The sequence below is a fragment of the Doryrhamphus excisus genome, linkage group LG1 (genome assembly GCF_037039965.1).
Source record: "Doryrhamphus excisus strain RoL-2023G ecotype Guam linkage group LG1, RoL_Dexc_Guam_v1.1, whole genome shotgun sequence".
Classification (NCBI taxonomy): domain Eukaryota; kingdom Metazoa; phylum Chordata; class Actinopteri; order Syngnathiformes; family Syngnathidae; genus Doryrhamphus; species Doryrhamphus excisus.
In genome coordinates, this window is record NC_136357.1 from 23899187 (window position 1) to 23914574 (window position 15388).

Consider the following 15388-nt stretch of genomic DNA (forward strand, 5'->3'; position numbering starts at 1 on the left):
CCAAATACTTGTCAACAATCAATGAAACGATGGCGACTCCCAAGTCGAGTTTTTCCTAAGCAATTAGACGATGCCCAGTGGGGTACATTGCCAGTGTCTACAATCATGCATCTCTACTTCTATGACCTTTTTCTTGCACCAGCATAAAAGACACACTTGTACTTAATGGGGCATTAGACTGTGCTCTGCTGTGCTATTTTTAGCCAGCGCCTTGGAGAATTCCATGAGAAAAAATTGAGGCCTTATTTCTTCCTCCATTTCTCATTCTCTGTCCTTTCCTCTCTTTGTCTTCCTTTGGCGCCGATATGGCCGTTGCCCTCCTCCGTTCATCTGTTTCACTCGTCTCTGCCCCTCCCTCTCCATCCGTCTCACTCCCTCTTTCTGCCCCCCGAAATGGACTGGAGCGGCACGCATGAGAGACTTGTTAACGAGCCTGTTGTCGTTGTTATCATTCTGAGCAACGATCTTCTCCCGAGTTATCCCTGACAGCTTGATGATTCATTAGAAACATTGAAACATGTCCCGCTTTGACCTCTGACCTCATCCACTTTGTCTTACACATGACATCACTCAGTTGAAAAGAATGCAGAAAACTGAAGGTTGCTGGTTGCTGGAAGTACCCTTGGGCAAGAGAGTGCATCATCAATAAGTCAATGTTAATGAAAATAAGAGTAATATTTACAAGCTTTGTCCTGGTCTGCATTGTTACGGGGAGGTGCTACAGCCCGATTGTATAGTAATAGTTCAATGACTCCGCTTTTGGAGCCCATCCAATATGTCAGAAGCATTTCGCTCCAATGGCATTTTGAGGAAAAAGGATGATGTTGCAGGAAGCCAAATCTGTTGAGTCATAATTTATATTTCTGCAGCAGCACAAGTTAAAAAACATGCTATAGGTAGCACAGAGGCTAATAATGGTTAATAGTTAGCTGAGTCTCTTTCAGGCTGCTGTCAAGATGCAGCCATAGGCTACCTGAGCCATAGAGCCTCCACGGAAATAGCAGCTGTCCCCAAGCCGGCCCTCCACATTAGACACTTGACAGTCTTCTTAAAGTGCTCTGTGACTGATGGAGTTCCTTTGTCAATGACGGGTGAGCCGCTGCTGGCAGTTTTGGGCCAAAGAACAGTGCGGATGACATGAACATCAGTCAGGCTGTTGCCAGAGCAGTAAGGAGAACCTCATTGGCACCAAAGGCAGCAACTTTTCATCATAAAGTTGTCCAAAGCAGGGCCAATCAGATGAGGTTGAACTGTGACAGTTGTAGTGTGCCATATTGTTGGTCCATGTTAGCCATCCGTGTTAGTCTTGGATCAGTAAAACTAGAAAAGAGGTTTTGGAAACATCCCAAACATGCACATGCAGTCCCACTTAAGTCATATTTACAAAACAGCCAATGGTTGCTCATAACAGTAAAACAATGTTCCAAATCTTCTACTTGCAGTACAACAGACATACGAGATAAACAAATAGACTTTCGGAGGAGGACAATATGTGACAAAAAATACATTTAGAACACAGTTACACACTTTTATATATATTTATATATATTTTTTTTCTGTCACGGTCCGGCTTGTGAGTTTTGCGGTTCGACCCCAGGATGCAGCGATAAGGACCCAAATGCAGGTAAAAGTATATTTATTTGTGCTATGCAGCAGAATGACGCACTAGCAAGTCCAACTCAAACAATGACAATGAACCGACCAAGAAAGGACCGCGCACCTGAACTAAACAGGAATCACAAATAATGGAAAACAGGTGCGGGAGATAATGGAAGTCAACGGAAAACAGAACAGAGTAACAGAGGAAGTGAATACAAAATAAGGGCATGAACTAGGAACAGAGGTAGACAAGAAGAAACACAAAACTGTCACACGGGCAAAGATGCAGATTGTGACATTTTCACTATTAATAACGTGACTAGATGTGCGCCATATTGTATACAAAGCGGAAAATGTACACAAAGCGCTCTATATCCGTATAAGCTTCACCCTCCATGATTGACTGATTACGAAATGAGAAAGGTACAGAATCAGGTAGTTCTGAAGCTACCTCGCTAACAGGAAGCAATATGTGAAGGTAGGAGAATACACATATGTAAGTTTAAATATTACATGTGGAGTACCCCAGGGGTCAATACTGGGACCAAATGGTAATCATACCACTACAAAGTCAAGCATTAGCAGTTTTTTATTAAGGGAAAGTTCTGACTTGCATGGCCCTGTTAAAACACACGTAACTTACATGAGACCAATTGAGATCTATCAGTGTCGGAAAGGTTATAAGGCCACTTCTGATGCTTTGGGACTCCAGTAAACCACAGTGAGAGCCATTATCTAAATGGCCAAAACATGGAAGAGTGGTGAACCTTCCTGAGAGTGGCCTGCCACCCAAAATGACTCATCCAAGACACCACAACAACATCCAGAGAAGTGCAGGCCTCACTTGCCTCTGGTAAGGTCAGTGTTCATGACCACGATAAGAAAGACCCTGGGCCTGCACGGCAGAGTTCCAAGACCAAAACCACTGTTGGACAGAAAGAACATGAGGGTTGGTCTCCATTTGATGATCCCAAAAACCTTTGGGGAAAGGTCTGACCGGACAAAAGTTTAACTTTTTGGAAGGTGTGACACACACCTTGCCATTCCATGTATAGTAAAATGTGGGGGTGGTAGTGTGATGGTCTGGTATGGTTTGCTGTGCTAAATGGAAGCATGGATGCTGCTGAAAGCCAAGCAATGTGGCTTGTGCAGCAGCACCTTGATCCAAAAGCCAGCAGCAAGTCCACCAAAGCACATGAAGACTTTGTCCTGAGCTGAATCCTACTGAGATGCTGTGGCAGGACCTTCTGAAGGCCTTCATGCTGGAAAAGCCTCCAGTGGGGCTGAATGACACCAATTCCTCTGAAACGTTGAAGGGTGACAGAAGTGCATAAAGAGAGGAAAATCCGGATGGGGCAAAGACTTATTTACACCATCAGCTGCTTTTGTCACCTTTTTCCAGGATTTGTTTCCATTCAGCTATGCTCCTTTGTCCCGACACGAAGGGAACTGCTGACATGAGCAACAATGTGTCACCACTAGTGTGCCAATCACAACATTTTCACATGTGGTGGTTTTGAAGCAGGAGGTAAAAAGGCTTAGGACCGCGAGCCTAAGTCAGGCAGGCAGCAAAACATCCAGGAAGTGCGGACACCAAAGACTATTTGATCACTCCTGCCGCTTCGCCTGCCTCGCTTGCACCACACACAGACTCACAAATGCATGCACTTGCAAGAAAAGAGGTGACGTTCCTTGAAGGAGAAGCCTTTAGCCATAAAGGCTCTGCCATTGTCACCAACGTACGGAGATGTGGAGATGTGGAGTGTATGCACTCACTTGACATTGTGCTTCTTCAGCACTTCTATACTTCTACACATACTACCAAGTGACTTGTTAGCTTTTGCGTGGAAGCTACAAATGTTGTACACACTAGGGGGGGGGCTGAACCCCAATACAGTACTTTTTTAGGAATAATGAATTGGAACAAGTACTTTAAAATATTAGTCTTGGGTAACAATGGAAACATCCCATCATTTAAAATTTGACTCAACTACAAAGACAAATACTTTGACTTCCACCAATACAAATACAAATACGGGCTGCGTTGTATTAGTACACACACTGACGCTTTTCATCACGTATGTTCGCCCATTGAAGACGTACGAAGGCTGTCAGGGATTTTGCTGTGTTGATGTTTCTAAGGGAACAAAATGGCATCCAGCAAAGTAATACTCACTGCTGGAGCCTATCCCAGCTGTCTTCGGGCGAGAGGCGGGGTACACCCTGGACTGGTGGCCAGCCAATCACAGGGCACATATAGACAAACAACCATTCACACTCACATTCATACCTATGGACAATTTGGAGTGGCCAATTAACCTAGCATGTTTTTGGAATGTGGGAGGAAACCGGAGTACCCGGAGAAAACCCACGCATGCACGGGGAGAACATGCAAACTCCACACTGAGATGGCCGTGGGTAGAATTTAACCCTGGTCTCCTAGCTGTGAGGTCTGTGTGCTAACCACTCGACCGCTGTGCAGCCAGAATTTAACAAGGAAACTAAAAAAAGCATCGATTGGAAAATCAGAAGTAATTCTACAAAAATAAAGACAAATATTAAGAGAAAAAGGTTGTAATACAACAAGAAAAAGTCTTTATAAGCAATGATGTTATAATATTATGAGAGGATCAAGAAGAAAGTTGAAATAGTTGAACAAAAATTAAATACGATAATAAAAAAGAAGAAAGAAGTGCCAGTTTTATATAATATAATAAACTAATTTCAGTAGCACAGAGTTGAAATAGTGAAGAACAAATATGTTTTTAAGCGATAATAATATGTAGTATACAGGAATACAAAGACAAAGAAAATAAGAGTTGGGAAATGTTATAATCTTATGGAAATAAAGTCATCTTGTTATGAGAGGAACACATGAAGAAGATTTATGGAGAAAATTCCAATTTGGAAAATGAAAGACAAATACAAATAATAGGCATTCATATCATAAGCAGAGGTTGTGTTTTTTTACAAAAGAATTTCATTTTTCATTTTGTGGCCCACGCTGATATCATGCAGCCGCCCCCTATTGGCTGCTTTTATTTTGGTGTCCAATGAAGAGCTCCCGAGGTAGCGTGGTGTCAGACTAAAGTAGCTTTGCTGTTTATGGAGCCATTGTCTGTGAATTGTTCATTAGACCGTCAAGAGGGTCTCTGGCACTCGCACTCCATCACTGTCTTCCTCAACGCATAAAAATGAGTTGCTCTTCAATAAAGCTTTTAGTGCAGGAGCCCAACACTCACATGATGTCACCAATCATAAAAATACTCTTGTTTTTCTTTTTTAATTCCTTTTCAGTGTCACGTCGCAGCGTGTGTGTGCGTGTGTGTGTGTGAGAGAGAGAATACCAGCTATTACCAAAAGAATACCAAACTTAACTTTTTTGGACTAATAATAGCTCGTATAAAACCAGGAAATATCCTGCTTTGCAATGCGACCCCAGGATGAGGACCAAGTGCTGGTAAAAATGTATTTTTCCTGACGCCAATGCAAGTTTCAAAAGGGATTGATGCAACTAAGAGGCATGAGGCACACATGCATAACAAAGGCTGAATGCACCAACAGAGGACGAGAGGAGGAAGCACCGGCTCAACCAAATCAAACATCAAACAATAAGAGCAGCACAAAATTCAACAGACCAACACAGGAAATATTACAAAATAAGAGCACTGAACCAGGAACTAAGTCTTATAAAGTGAAAAAAACAAACAATACAAAATAAAAGCACTGAACCAGGAACTAAGGCTTATAAAGTGAAAAAACAAACAATACAAAATAAGAGCACTGAACCAGGAACTAAGGCTTATAAAGTGAAAAAAACAAACAATCTCACAGACAACAACGCAGATTGTGATAATGTATTCATTATATATTTTTGAAAACTGTGATAGAGTGAAGGGCTCACATCTAATATCTAATATATATAGGTACAACACCCCCCCCCATAAAGATGGACATACGTAGATGTTATAGATATGACATATAGATGTTATAGATATTAAATGTAAATGTTATAGATATGACATATAGTTGTTATAGATATTAAATGTAAATGTTATAGATATTAAATGTAAATGTTATAGATATACCATATAGATGTTATAGATCTGTCATATAGATGTTATAGATGTTAAATGTAAATGTTATAGATATGAAATATAAATGTTATAGATATGACATATAGATGATATAGATATTAAATGTAAATGTTATTTAGTTGTTATGGATATTACATGTAAATGTTATAGATATGACATATAGATGATATAGATATTAAATGTAAATGTTATAGATATGACATATAGATGATATAGATATTAAATGTAAATGTTATAGATATGACATATAGATGATATAGATATTAAATGTAAATGTTATTTAGTTGTTATGGATATTAAATGTAAATGTTATAGATATGACATATAGATGATATAGATATTAAATGTAAATGTTATAGATATGACATATAGATGATATAGATATTAAATTTAAATGTTATAGATATGACATATAGATGATATAGATATTAAATGTAAATGTTATAGATATGACATATAGATGATATAGATATTAAATGTAAATGTTATAGATATGACATATAGATGTTATATATGACATATAGATGTTATAGATATGAAATGTAAATGTTATAGATATGACATATAGATATAATATATAGATTATAGATATATATCTATATAATATTATTATATACGTATTATATAATTATAGATATGACATATAGCTGTTATAGATATGAAATGTAAATGTTATAGATATGACATATAGATAGATGTTATAGATATGAAATTTAAATGTTATAGATATGACATATAGATGTTATAGATATAATATATAGATTATAGATATATATCTAATATTATTATATACGTATTATATAATTATAGATATGACATATAGCTGTTATAGATATGAAATGTAAATGTTATAGATATGACATATAGATGTTATAGATATAATATATAGATTATAGATATTATATATCTATATAATATTATATTCGTATATATGATTATAGATATGACATATAGATGTTATAGATATAATATATAGATTATAGAGTTTAAATATCTATATAATATTATATTGGTATATATAATTATAGATATGACATATAGATGTTACAATATGAAATGTATGTGTGCTATAAGCCAGATATGCTAAGGAGGTTTTTTTTTCCAGCATTTGCAGCAGATGGTGAGAACGTTTAAGATTTTTGCACATAAAAAACAGCTAGAGTGAAAAGTCGATAAGATATGCCACAGTGGCCGTCTTTATTCAGGTCCAGTTTTTCTTCATTCCCGTGGCTTCAGGCTTGTGCGAGGAAAAGCTGAGGACAGTTCCCCCGAGTGCGGACAGCAAGGCCCCCGGGCCCGCACAGCTCATAAACAGATGTGTCCTTGTCCCCAGCCAAGTGCAGCCACTCAAGTGGCAAAGCGGGGGCCCAATAATTGTGAAGAATTGAAAGCTAAATATTGGCTTTATCTCCTCAGTAATAAAAGGGCCATGAAATTGATTTAATGCCGCAGCGCTTCTCTTGGGTGGCTTCTTACAGCGTGAGCACAAAACAATGAGCAGCAGCCATCTATTAATTAACCCACCTAATCCTGCAAAGTTAATCTCTCACCACAACTTTGCTGGCAACTAACTTCCAAGCCAGCGGGTCTACTGGGGTGTCATGGCATGGGGAGGGGGGTGCTATAATAGGAAATCCATGGCCGCATTAGCGTTGCGTTTGTGAAAAGCGGTCGATGGCATCATTGCGTAGCGTTCAGTCGTCACATTTTTATTGTCTTTTTAGGATTGTTTTACTTCTTGACGCACCGTGCCTCGTTATTACACGATTCCCTCCCGAGCCGTGTGTGGAAATTGTCTTTCTCTCTGCTGTCTTGCCAGTCGCGGTATGGTGGCATCTCGCACCCCCCGCCACACAGTTGTGGTCATATTGTGTGGACGGACTTGCCAATTACCGCCTCCTCCTCTGTCTGATATGTTTTTCTCATCTGACCCTGCCCCCTCCTTTTCATCCAGCCCCCCATCACGGAATAGCACTCCCGGGCTGCCTCAGAAATAGGTCACCTGCTGCCGCAGCTTTGCAGACGCTATCCTCTAAGGTGTCCAAGCAGACTTGCATTCTGCAAGAACTCCGTCGGAAAATCAGGAGCAACTCCACTTGAGAGGATTTGAAGCTCATTTCTTTCACGATAGAGGCAAGCATATCCTGTGGAGATAATTTTAGGAGGCTGATTAGGCGTCGACGGTGTGGAGCCCAGAGTGAGGAATCTCATCAGCACTGCTAATGACATGCCATTCCTGTGTTGAAAGAAGAGCCCAGGCCTTGGGCATGGACCAGCTCCTGTCAGCCACCTCTTGCTACGACGTTCATTAAGCCCAACAATGTAATTACAATTCACTGATACGGCTTTGGCTTCATTGCAGGCTGATTAGCAGGCTGATATTTCTTAGCAATAATTACATTGCATTCATATTTACACTCTATTGATGTCTTTACTTCATCAGGTCGCGGCTCTTTTAAATGACATGAGAGCATGTTTTTTAGCTTTTTGTTCCCGTCTTGAAAAATACCAAAGCTGACTGGAAACCAGGCATGTTCCGATCAGGATCTTAGGCTGCCGATATAATAATCCAATAATCCATGAGTGAAATCGCCCACTACCGATAGTAAAAGCAGTTCATAAGCATGTTTCCAAGATAGTTATTCTTCAACGTCGTCTGGCTTTTCCCTTCAGGGGTCGCCACAGCAAACCAATCTCCTCCATCCAACCCTGTCTGCTGCATCCGTCTCTCTCATGTCCTCCTTCACTACATCCATAAACCTCCTCTTTGGTCTTCCTCTTCGCCTCCTACCTGGCGGTATCCTTCTACCAATATATTCACTATCTCTCCTCTGGACATCTCCCAACCATGTCCCAACCGTCCTTTTTCACTGATATCGGCTGATCGCTGGGCGATCAGTCGGAGCACCCGTACTGGAAACATTTGGTTTTGGCACGAAAAGACCAATACGGAACCAGAAAGCAACATTTCAGCACCCATTTTTCCTGTCAGCAAAAGTATTCAAAGATGTGAGTGGCAGGTGTGTTGTTGCCTTTGTGTGTTCGGTCTACACTCTACTATACACTATACATTATACTCTATACACTATACACTGTACTATACACTATACATTATACTCTATACACTATACACTATACCAGGGGTCGGGAGAGCCATGAAGGCCAGATATTTTAAAATGTGTATCTGTGAGAGCCATATACATTTTTTTAAACATTGAATGCAATAAAATGTGTGCATTTTTATGTAAGACCAACAGTTTTAGATAATGGGCTCTAATTACGTAGACCAGGCACACTACCCCACGCAAATGGGGTGTGGCCAGCACACTTTCGTGAGCAGTGCAGTGTCCAACAATAAATCAAATACTTGTTACCATGAATACAACTTCTGCTGCTGCATAGTTTTGCACCATACTCCGTATATTTCATTCTTTTGGCCATCTTTGCCAGAAGGCTTGGTTCTGCAGCTTTAGCTAGGTGACTATTTGACTAAAGGAGAAAAGTTTATATTTACATGTTGACATCTCAATGACCGAGGTAGACTACAGCATTACCCAGTAATAATCGAGTTTTGGTGTTTGACCTGGAAAATATCAGGAAAGATAGATATGGTTGGCCGTATTGCAGCAGAATATAGATGGACGAATTAAAATGCATAAAAAAGTTGTTGATTTTTAATATTATTTTTAACAGTCATTTCTGTGATGGTTTACTTTAAAATGTTTGCAAAAATAAATTTTAATTGTGGTAAGAAATGCTTGAGAGCCAGATACAGTCTGGCTCCCGAGCCATTGGTTCCCTACCTCTGCACTATACTATACACTATACATTATACTCTATACACTATGCACTATACACTATGCAATATACTATACAATATTCACTATAAACTATACTATACTATGCAGTACGTAAAGGTCAGAATGAGTGAAGTATACTTACCCAATGGATAAATAAGACTGGATGCCTTTCACTGTGGGGAGGATGGCTTTTGGCTGCATTTAGAGGTGCAAACAACATGGAAATCAGAGATCTGTCTCTTTGTATGGCTGCAGACATGCGCTACCCACGTGCCCGTATGCCAGGCAGCCCTGCGTGAAAGCCACGGATGCCAATCATTTTACTGGGCCTAAAAATAACATTTACTTTGGTGAGAAATATTACACATAGATTTTTTTCTTCTTCTTACGTCACCATGACCCTGATGACCCTGATTACCCTAACTGGGGTGGATGGGAGCAACATGCCAATTGTTTCCCCTGAAAAACTGGAAAAAAAGTTACATCGGTTTTCTGTGAAAATATGAACTGTAAATTTAGCTTGATTATTTATATTTGCTAAGGTGATATATGACCATACCGCGCTCATGTGAACAGGCCAGAAACCTGTACACTACTTATAAAGTCTTAAAATGGAAACGCTCACACTGATTCAAATGGAAAGCAATTCCCAATACCAGGCCAGAGACGAGCAGGAAGGCACATTTAGATTTCCATGGAAATGTTTCCAGTCAGGGTTAGCACGTGGAGAAGTGTGTGGAATCTTCTTTAGTGGCATAATACTCTCACCGCTGCACAGCACATCCACACTAAAGCTCTTGTATTCAATGCAATGACTGCAGGTGTACCTAATGATATGGCACGGAGAAATGAACAAGAGCAGTTTAGTGGGTGGCGGCATTAATTATGATAAGCGACTGATAAGTATGTGGTCTCCTTTCAAACTGAAACCATTGGCACTCTTATTAAAGCATAAATCTGTGAGTAAACTGGCTTCAGGTGGGTTTGCAATTTGCACGTCGCTGATTACATTAATGAAATAACGTTGCTCTGGGGGGGTGTTTATGTCACACGCTGGTATGAAAGATTACAACCACCCGCGTGCATGATAGCCCTACCTCTGGGCACAATCCCTGCATTTTGTTCCACAGTGCTTCCCCAATTACTGTGAGCTTGTGAGGATGTAGAAGCGTGGAGTACACAAGGTGATGAGCTGGGAGATCTGTTGGACTGTTTCACTTCCTGCAAACAGACGGAGACATCTGTTGGATCATTTCAGCACATTGAAATCTCACCCGAAAAATACTTATGCTGGATCTACACTACACGCTTCAGGGGAAACAATTGGCATGTTGCTCCCATCCACCCCAGTTAGGGTCATCAGGGTCATCAGGGTCATGGTGACGTAAGAAGAAGAAACAAATATAAGTGTAATATTTCTCACCAAAGTAAATGTTATAGTTAGGCCCAGTAAAATGATTGGCATCCGTGGCTTTCACGCAGGGCTGCCTGGCATACGGGCACGTGGGTAGCGCATGTCTGCAGCCATACAAAGAGACAGATCTCTGATTTCCATGTTGTTTGCACCTCTAAATGCAGCCAAAAGCCATCCTCCCCACAGTGAAAGGCATCCAGTCTTATTTATCCATGGTAAGTATACTTCACTCATTCTGACCTTTACGTACTGCATAGTATAGTATAGTGTATAGTGTATAGTCACTATACACTATACTATAGTGTATAGTGTATAGTCTATAGTCTATAGTCTATAGCAGGGGTCAGCAACCTGCAGCTCCAGAGCCGCATGTGGCTCTTCAGCCTCTTTATTGTGGCTCCCTTTGCGATGCTTGAATATTTTTAACACCCGAGTGGGGAAAATGCACGTCTTTTGTAATGAGTTTTAAAAAATCCAACTTTGTCTGAGACCATGAATGCATCCTGAGTGAGTTCTGACTGCTATCCAGTTCAGTACATGAAAAAAAACAAGTAATACTTACCTACAAATCTAAAAAATAAATTCGAGATAATTTAAAAACAGCGGCATGGGAACTTGTTTTTACGTTTACAGTAGTTTACACATACATTTATGTAAGTTTATCTCCAATACTAGCAAGAGTACTCCAACTCGTCTTTTCTTATCTGAACTACTTTGATACCCCCAAATTCCCTCCAATGTTGTTTTAAACATACTATATGTTTTGCGGCTCCAGGCTATTTTTCTTCAGTGGGCATTGGGTAAAATGGCTCTTTTCATAGTAAAGGTTGCCGACCCCTGGTATAGTCTATAGAGTATAGTGTATAGTGTATAGTGTACAGTGTATAGTGTATAGTGTATAGTATAGTGTATAGTGTATAGTGTATAGTGTATAGTGTATAGTGTATAGTGTATAGTGTATAGTGTATAGTGTATAGTGTATAGTATAGTGTATAGTGTACAGTGTATAGTGTATAGTGTATAGTGTATAGTGTATAGTGTATAGTGTATAGTGTATAGTATAGTGTATAGAGTATAGTGTACAGTGTATAGTGTATAGTGCAGGGGGTCGGCAAACTACGGCCCGGGGGCCACATCCGGCCCGCCAAGTGTTTGAATACGGCCCACCCAATCTTTCCAAAGTATTTCATTTAAACTCAACATACAACCTGGCATCATGGCCTGAGCCAACCTTTTGATGGTTTTATCAATTTCGTTTTTTTACCTGGTCTGTTGTTTACAAAGTGCTCCTGAAAAAAGGGACACAAGCACATAATAATAATAATAATTATTATTATTATTATTATTAGATTATGAGATTATTATAATTATTATTAGAACTATTAAGATTATTATAATTATTATATTAATGCTGATTATTATATTAATTATATATAATATTATTGTTATATTTGCATATTTTACATAATAATACTATAGTAATTATTATTTTAATTTTATGGTAATTATTATAATATTTTATTATTGTTAAAATATTTAAATATAAATATAAAATAATAAATAATAATAGCAGATTGCATGACAATTTTACAGATACAATAATACCAGGTGGACTGTTACGTGTAAAATATATAGTCTGCCCCCCCCCCCCGGAAATTTTGTCATATCAATGCGGCCCGCGAGTCAAAAAGTTTGCCCACCCCTGGTATAGTGTATAGTATAGTGTATAAAGTATAGAGTATAGTGTATAGTGTGTAGTGTGTTGTATAGTGTATAGTGTATAGTGTGTAGTGTGTTGTATAGTGTGTAGTGTATAGTGTATAGTGTATAGTGTATAGTGTATAGTGTGTAGTGTGTTGTATAGTGTATAGTATAGAGTATAGTGTACAGTGTATAGTGTATAGTATAGTGTATAGTATAGTGTATAGTATAGTGTATAGTATAGTGTATAGTGTATAGTGTATAGTGTATAGTGTATAGTGTATGGAACAGTATGGAAAGTTTATAAGCATGCATTAGCACATCCTTGTGCTGCACAGACAAATGTTGTTTTATTTTAATTAGATGTTTACCAAAGTTGATGATGTCATGTAGGACACTTGTTTCCTGCTTTTGAAATCTGGCATCTGTCAGTTTAAGTTGCAAGTTAGTACATAACCATTTTTATATATCCACTCCCCAAAAAACAGATTGGAAATATGAATGTTGTTGAGCTACTAACGTATGAATATGAGACAATTCTCCTATTTGCTGAGCAAGAGAAAGTCCTTCAAATGGTCCTGGGGACCGGGGGTGCTTTGTCTGTAATTGGTAAGAACATGAGGCACAATCGTTTAATAGTCACATTTTATGTGATGAAAAGTTTCATCCATAAATCTCCTGCATTCTTCTCGCCTGTGCTGTCTCACCTTCGCTACTTTGGATTTGAAAAAGTGTTCTTCTCTCACCTTCTCCTCATCTCTTGGGGTAACTCCTCAGCAGTTTTCTCCAAACCGTGCCAACCAGCTTGTTTGGGTCCCGTCCTCCGGAATCAATGTGGACATGCGCGGTAACGTGGAATAGTCGTCAAGCAGTTGAAGTGCTTATGGAGTAGATCATTTTAAGCATGGCAATCAAGATTAAAACAATAATGTCTACTTTAAATTGAAGGAAAAAAATCTGTTTTTCTGACAATTTTGGGGGCTCCTGGAAATCTCGGGACCCCAGTGCAATTGCCCCTGATCAAACGTTGCACATCGTTTCTGCATATGCCACACAATCGGGAATAATCCAAAGAGAATGGACTTTTCTTTTTGAAACTGATCTAGCATCAGTTTCAGTCATGCTTCTGGCTATTTCCACCCCGTGTGTGGACCTGGGGGGTCGGCCGCATTGTGGTTGTGCCAATGGTTCCTCCAAGAGTCTGCTGATAGCTGTCGCTCCGACATGAGCTCCTACCTCTGAAAGCTGCTTTCATCCTTGCTCCCTTCTGGTGTCGACTTTGTCCTGTAGCTCGGGGAGGAAGTGATGCATTTGTGTGTGTGTGTGTGTGTGTGTCTGCAGGCTTCCCAGCGACAGCGTATGGACCGGTGGCGGCGGCGGCAGTAGCAGCAGCGCGTGGCTCAGGTAGGGGGGCCCGTGGAAGAGGCGGCTACTTGGCGTACCCACAGAGCACAGGGCCAGGTAAACGCTCTGTCCATGTTCTGTGTGGCTGCTGCTCTCTCCAACTTCTCCCGCTATGCTTCCTCACAGGCGTAGTCACCCGAGGTCCTCGTAGCGGAACCTCCTTTTTCCTCATTAGTCGCTTCCAAAAGGTCAAATTCCAAATAATGTCAATTGAATTAGAATGTATACTTGCTCACTTGAACCTTATGGTAAACTTCAGCCACAGCTCCCCTCATCATTTCACACACTGCCCTGAGTCACCTGTTGTGTGTCTCAGTTAAAGCATTCCCCCTGGAAACTGTGGTAACTAAGGAACCTTACATTACAATGCCATTGGAACACTTTTTTAGTGTCATTTTTACTTATTTGTTTTCATTTGTATATATCATGTATGTTTTTTTATTATATATATATTCTATATATATATAAATATTCCACATTCATACCTATGGACAACTTGGAGTGGCCAATTAACCTAGCATGTTTTTGGAATGGGGAAGGAAACCGGAGTACCGGAGAAAAGCCACGCACACACAGGGAGAACATAACTAACTCCACAAGCGGAGATTCCAACGCAGGTGCTCCCCATCTAATGACTGCGTGGCTGGCATGCTAACCACTATTCCACCATGCAGGATGTTCTATCAGTGTACTGTAAATACGTACGGCACACGGGCGTGCTGGATGTTATTAGTCATGCCAGTGAACATCTACCAAGAGACTGGGATGAAAGTGTGTAGCAGAGTTTCTCCCGGTGTTTAACACAGCATCGATTGACTTGTCGGCTTCATTTAGACAGGCTTGCTTTTTCCGCCCTTACAACTGTAGATCATTCAATAGCCGCCAATAGCAACTCTCCTGACTGAACACCGCAGCGATGCTCTTTACCAGACATGCCGTAGGAAGCTTATGGGAGAAAACATCCCTTTGAATTGTTTGTAACGTGTGCAGACAAAGCGAACCACATTTTAATCATCTTATGAGATGCTCTGTCTCTCCCATCAGGGTGTTTGTGTTTTCAAAACAAACCATTTGCAAAACCATCATGGCAATGCTAATCATCAAGAAGCCGGAATGGTGATTTGGAGTTAGAAAGCAAATGACGTGATGGCAGCCATCATGAACACTTTATGTGTGACAGCTGCAAATGGAAGTATCATCATGGACGGGCTTTTTGTATGTCCTAGATACTGCAAGTACTTAACAAGTAATCAATCAGTCTTCATTGTAGCATCCATTGTTCTGCTTTCTTTTGGTTATGTTTGCTTGGTCCATATCTAAAAATGCACCTAATAGCACAAAAACAAAAGCTGTTTCCTCATTTCGGCTCCACG

The 15388-nt window shown here is 40.0% G+C and overlaps 1 protein-coding gene across 7 annotated transcripts in view; it reads left to right on the forward strand.

Moving 5' to 3' along the window:
* The window catches only part of msi2b (musashi RNA-binding protein 2b), a 274616-nt gene that overhangs the window by 231736 nt on the left and 27492 nt on the right, over nt 1-15388 (forward strand). For 4 of the 7 annotated variants that reach the window (XM_058077481.2, XM_058077480.2, XM_058077486.2 and 1 more), the window contains exon 11: nt 13953-14072. The exons of 1 other annotated variant lie outside the window; for it this stretch is intronic. In XM_058077481.2, the coding sequence (XP_057933464.1) occupies nt 13953-14072 (120 nt within the window). The remainder of the gene's footprint in view (nt 1-13952; nt 14073-15388) is intronic. 2 more of the 7 variants (XM_058077483.2, XM_058077482.2) reach the window with 1 other exon arrangement.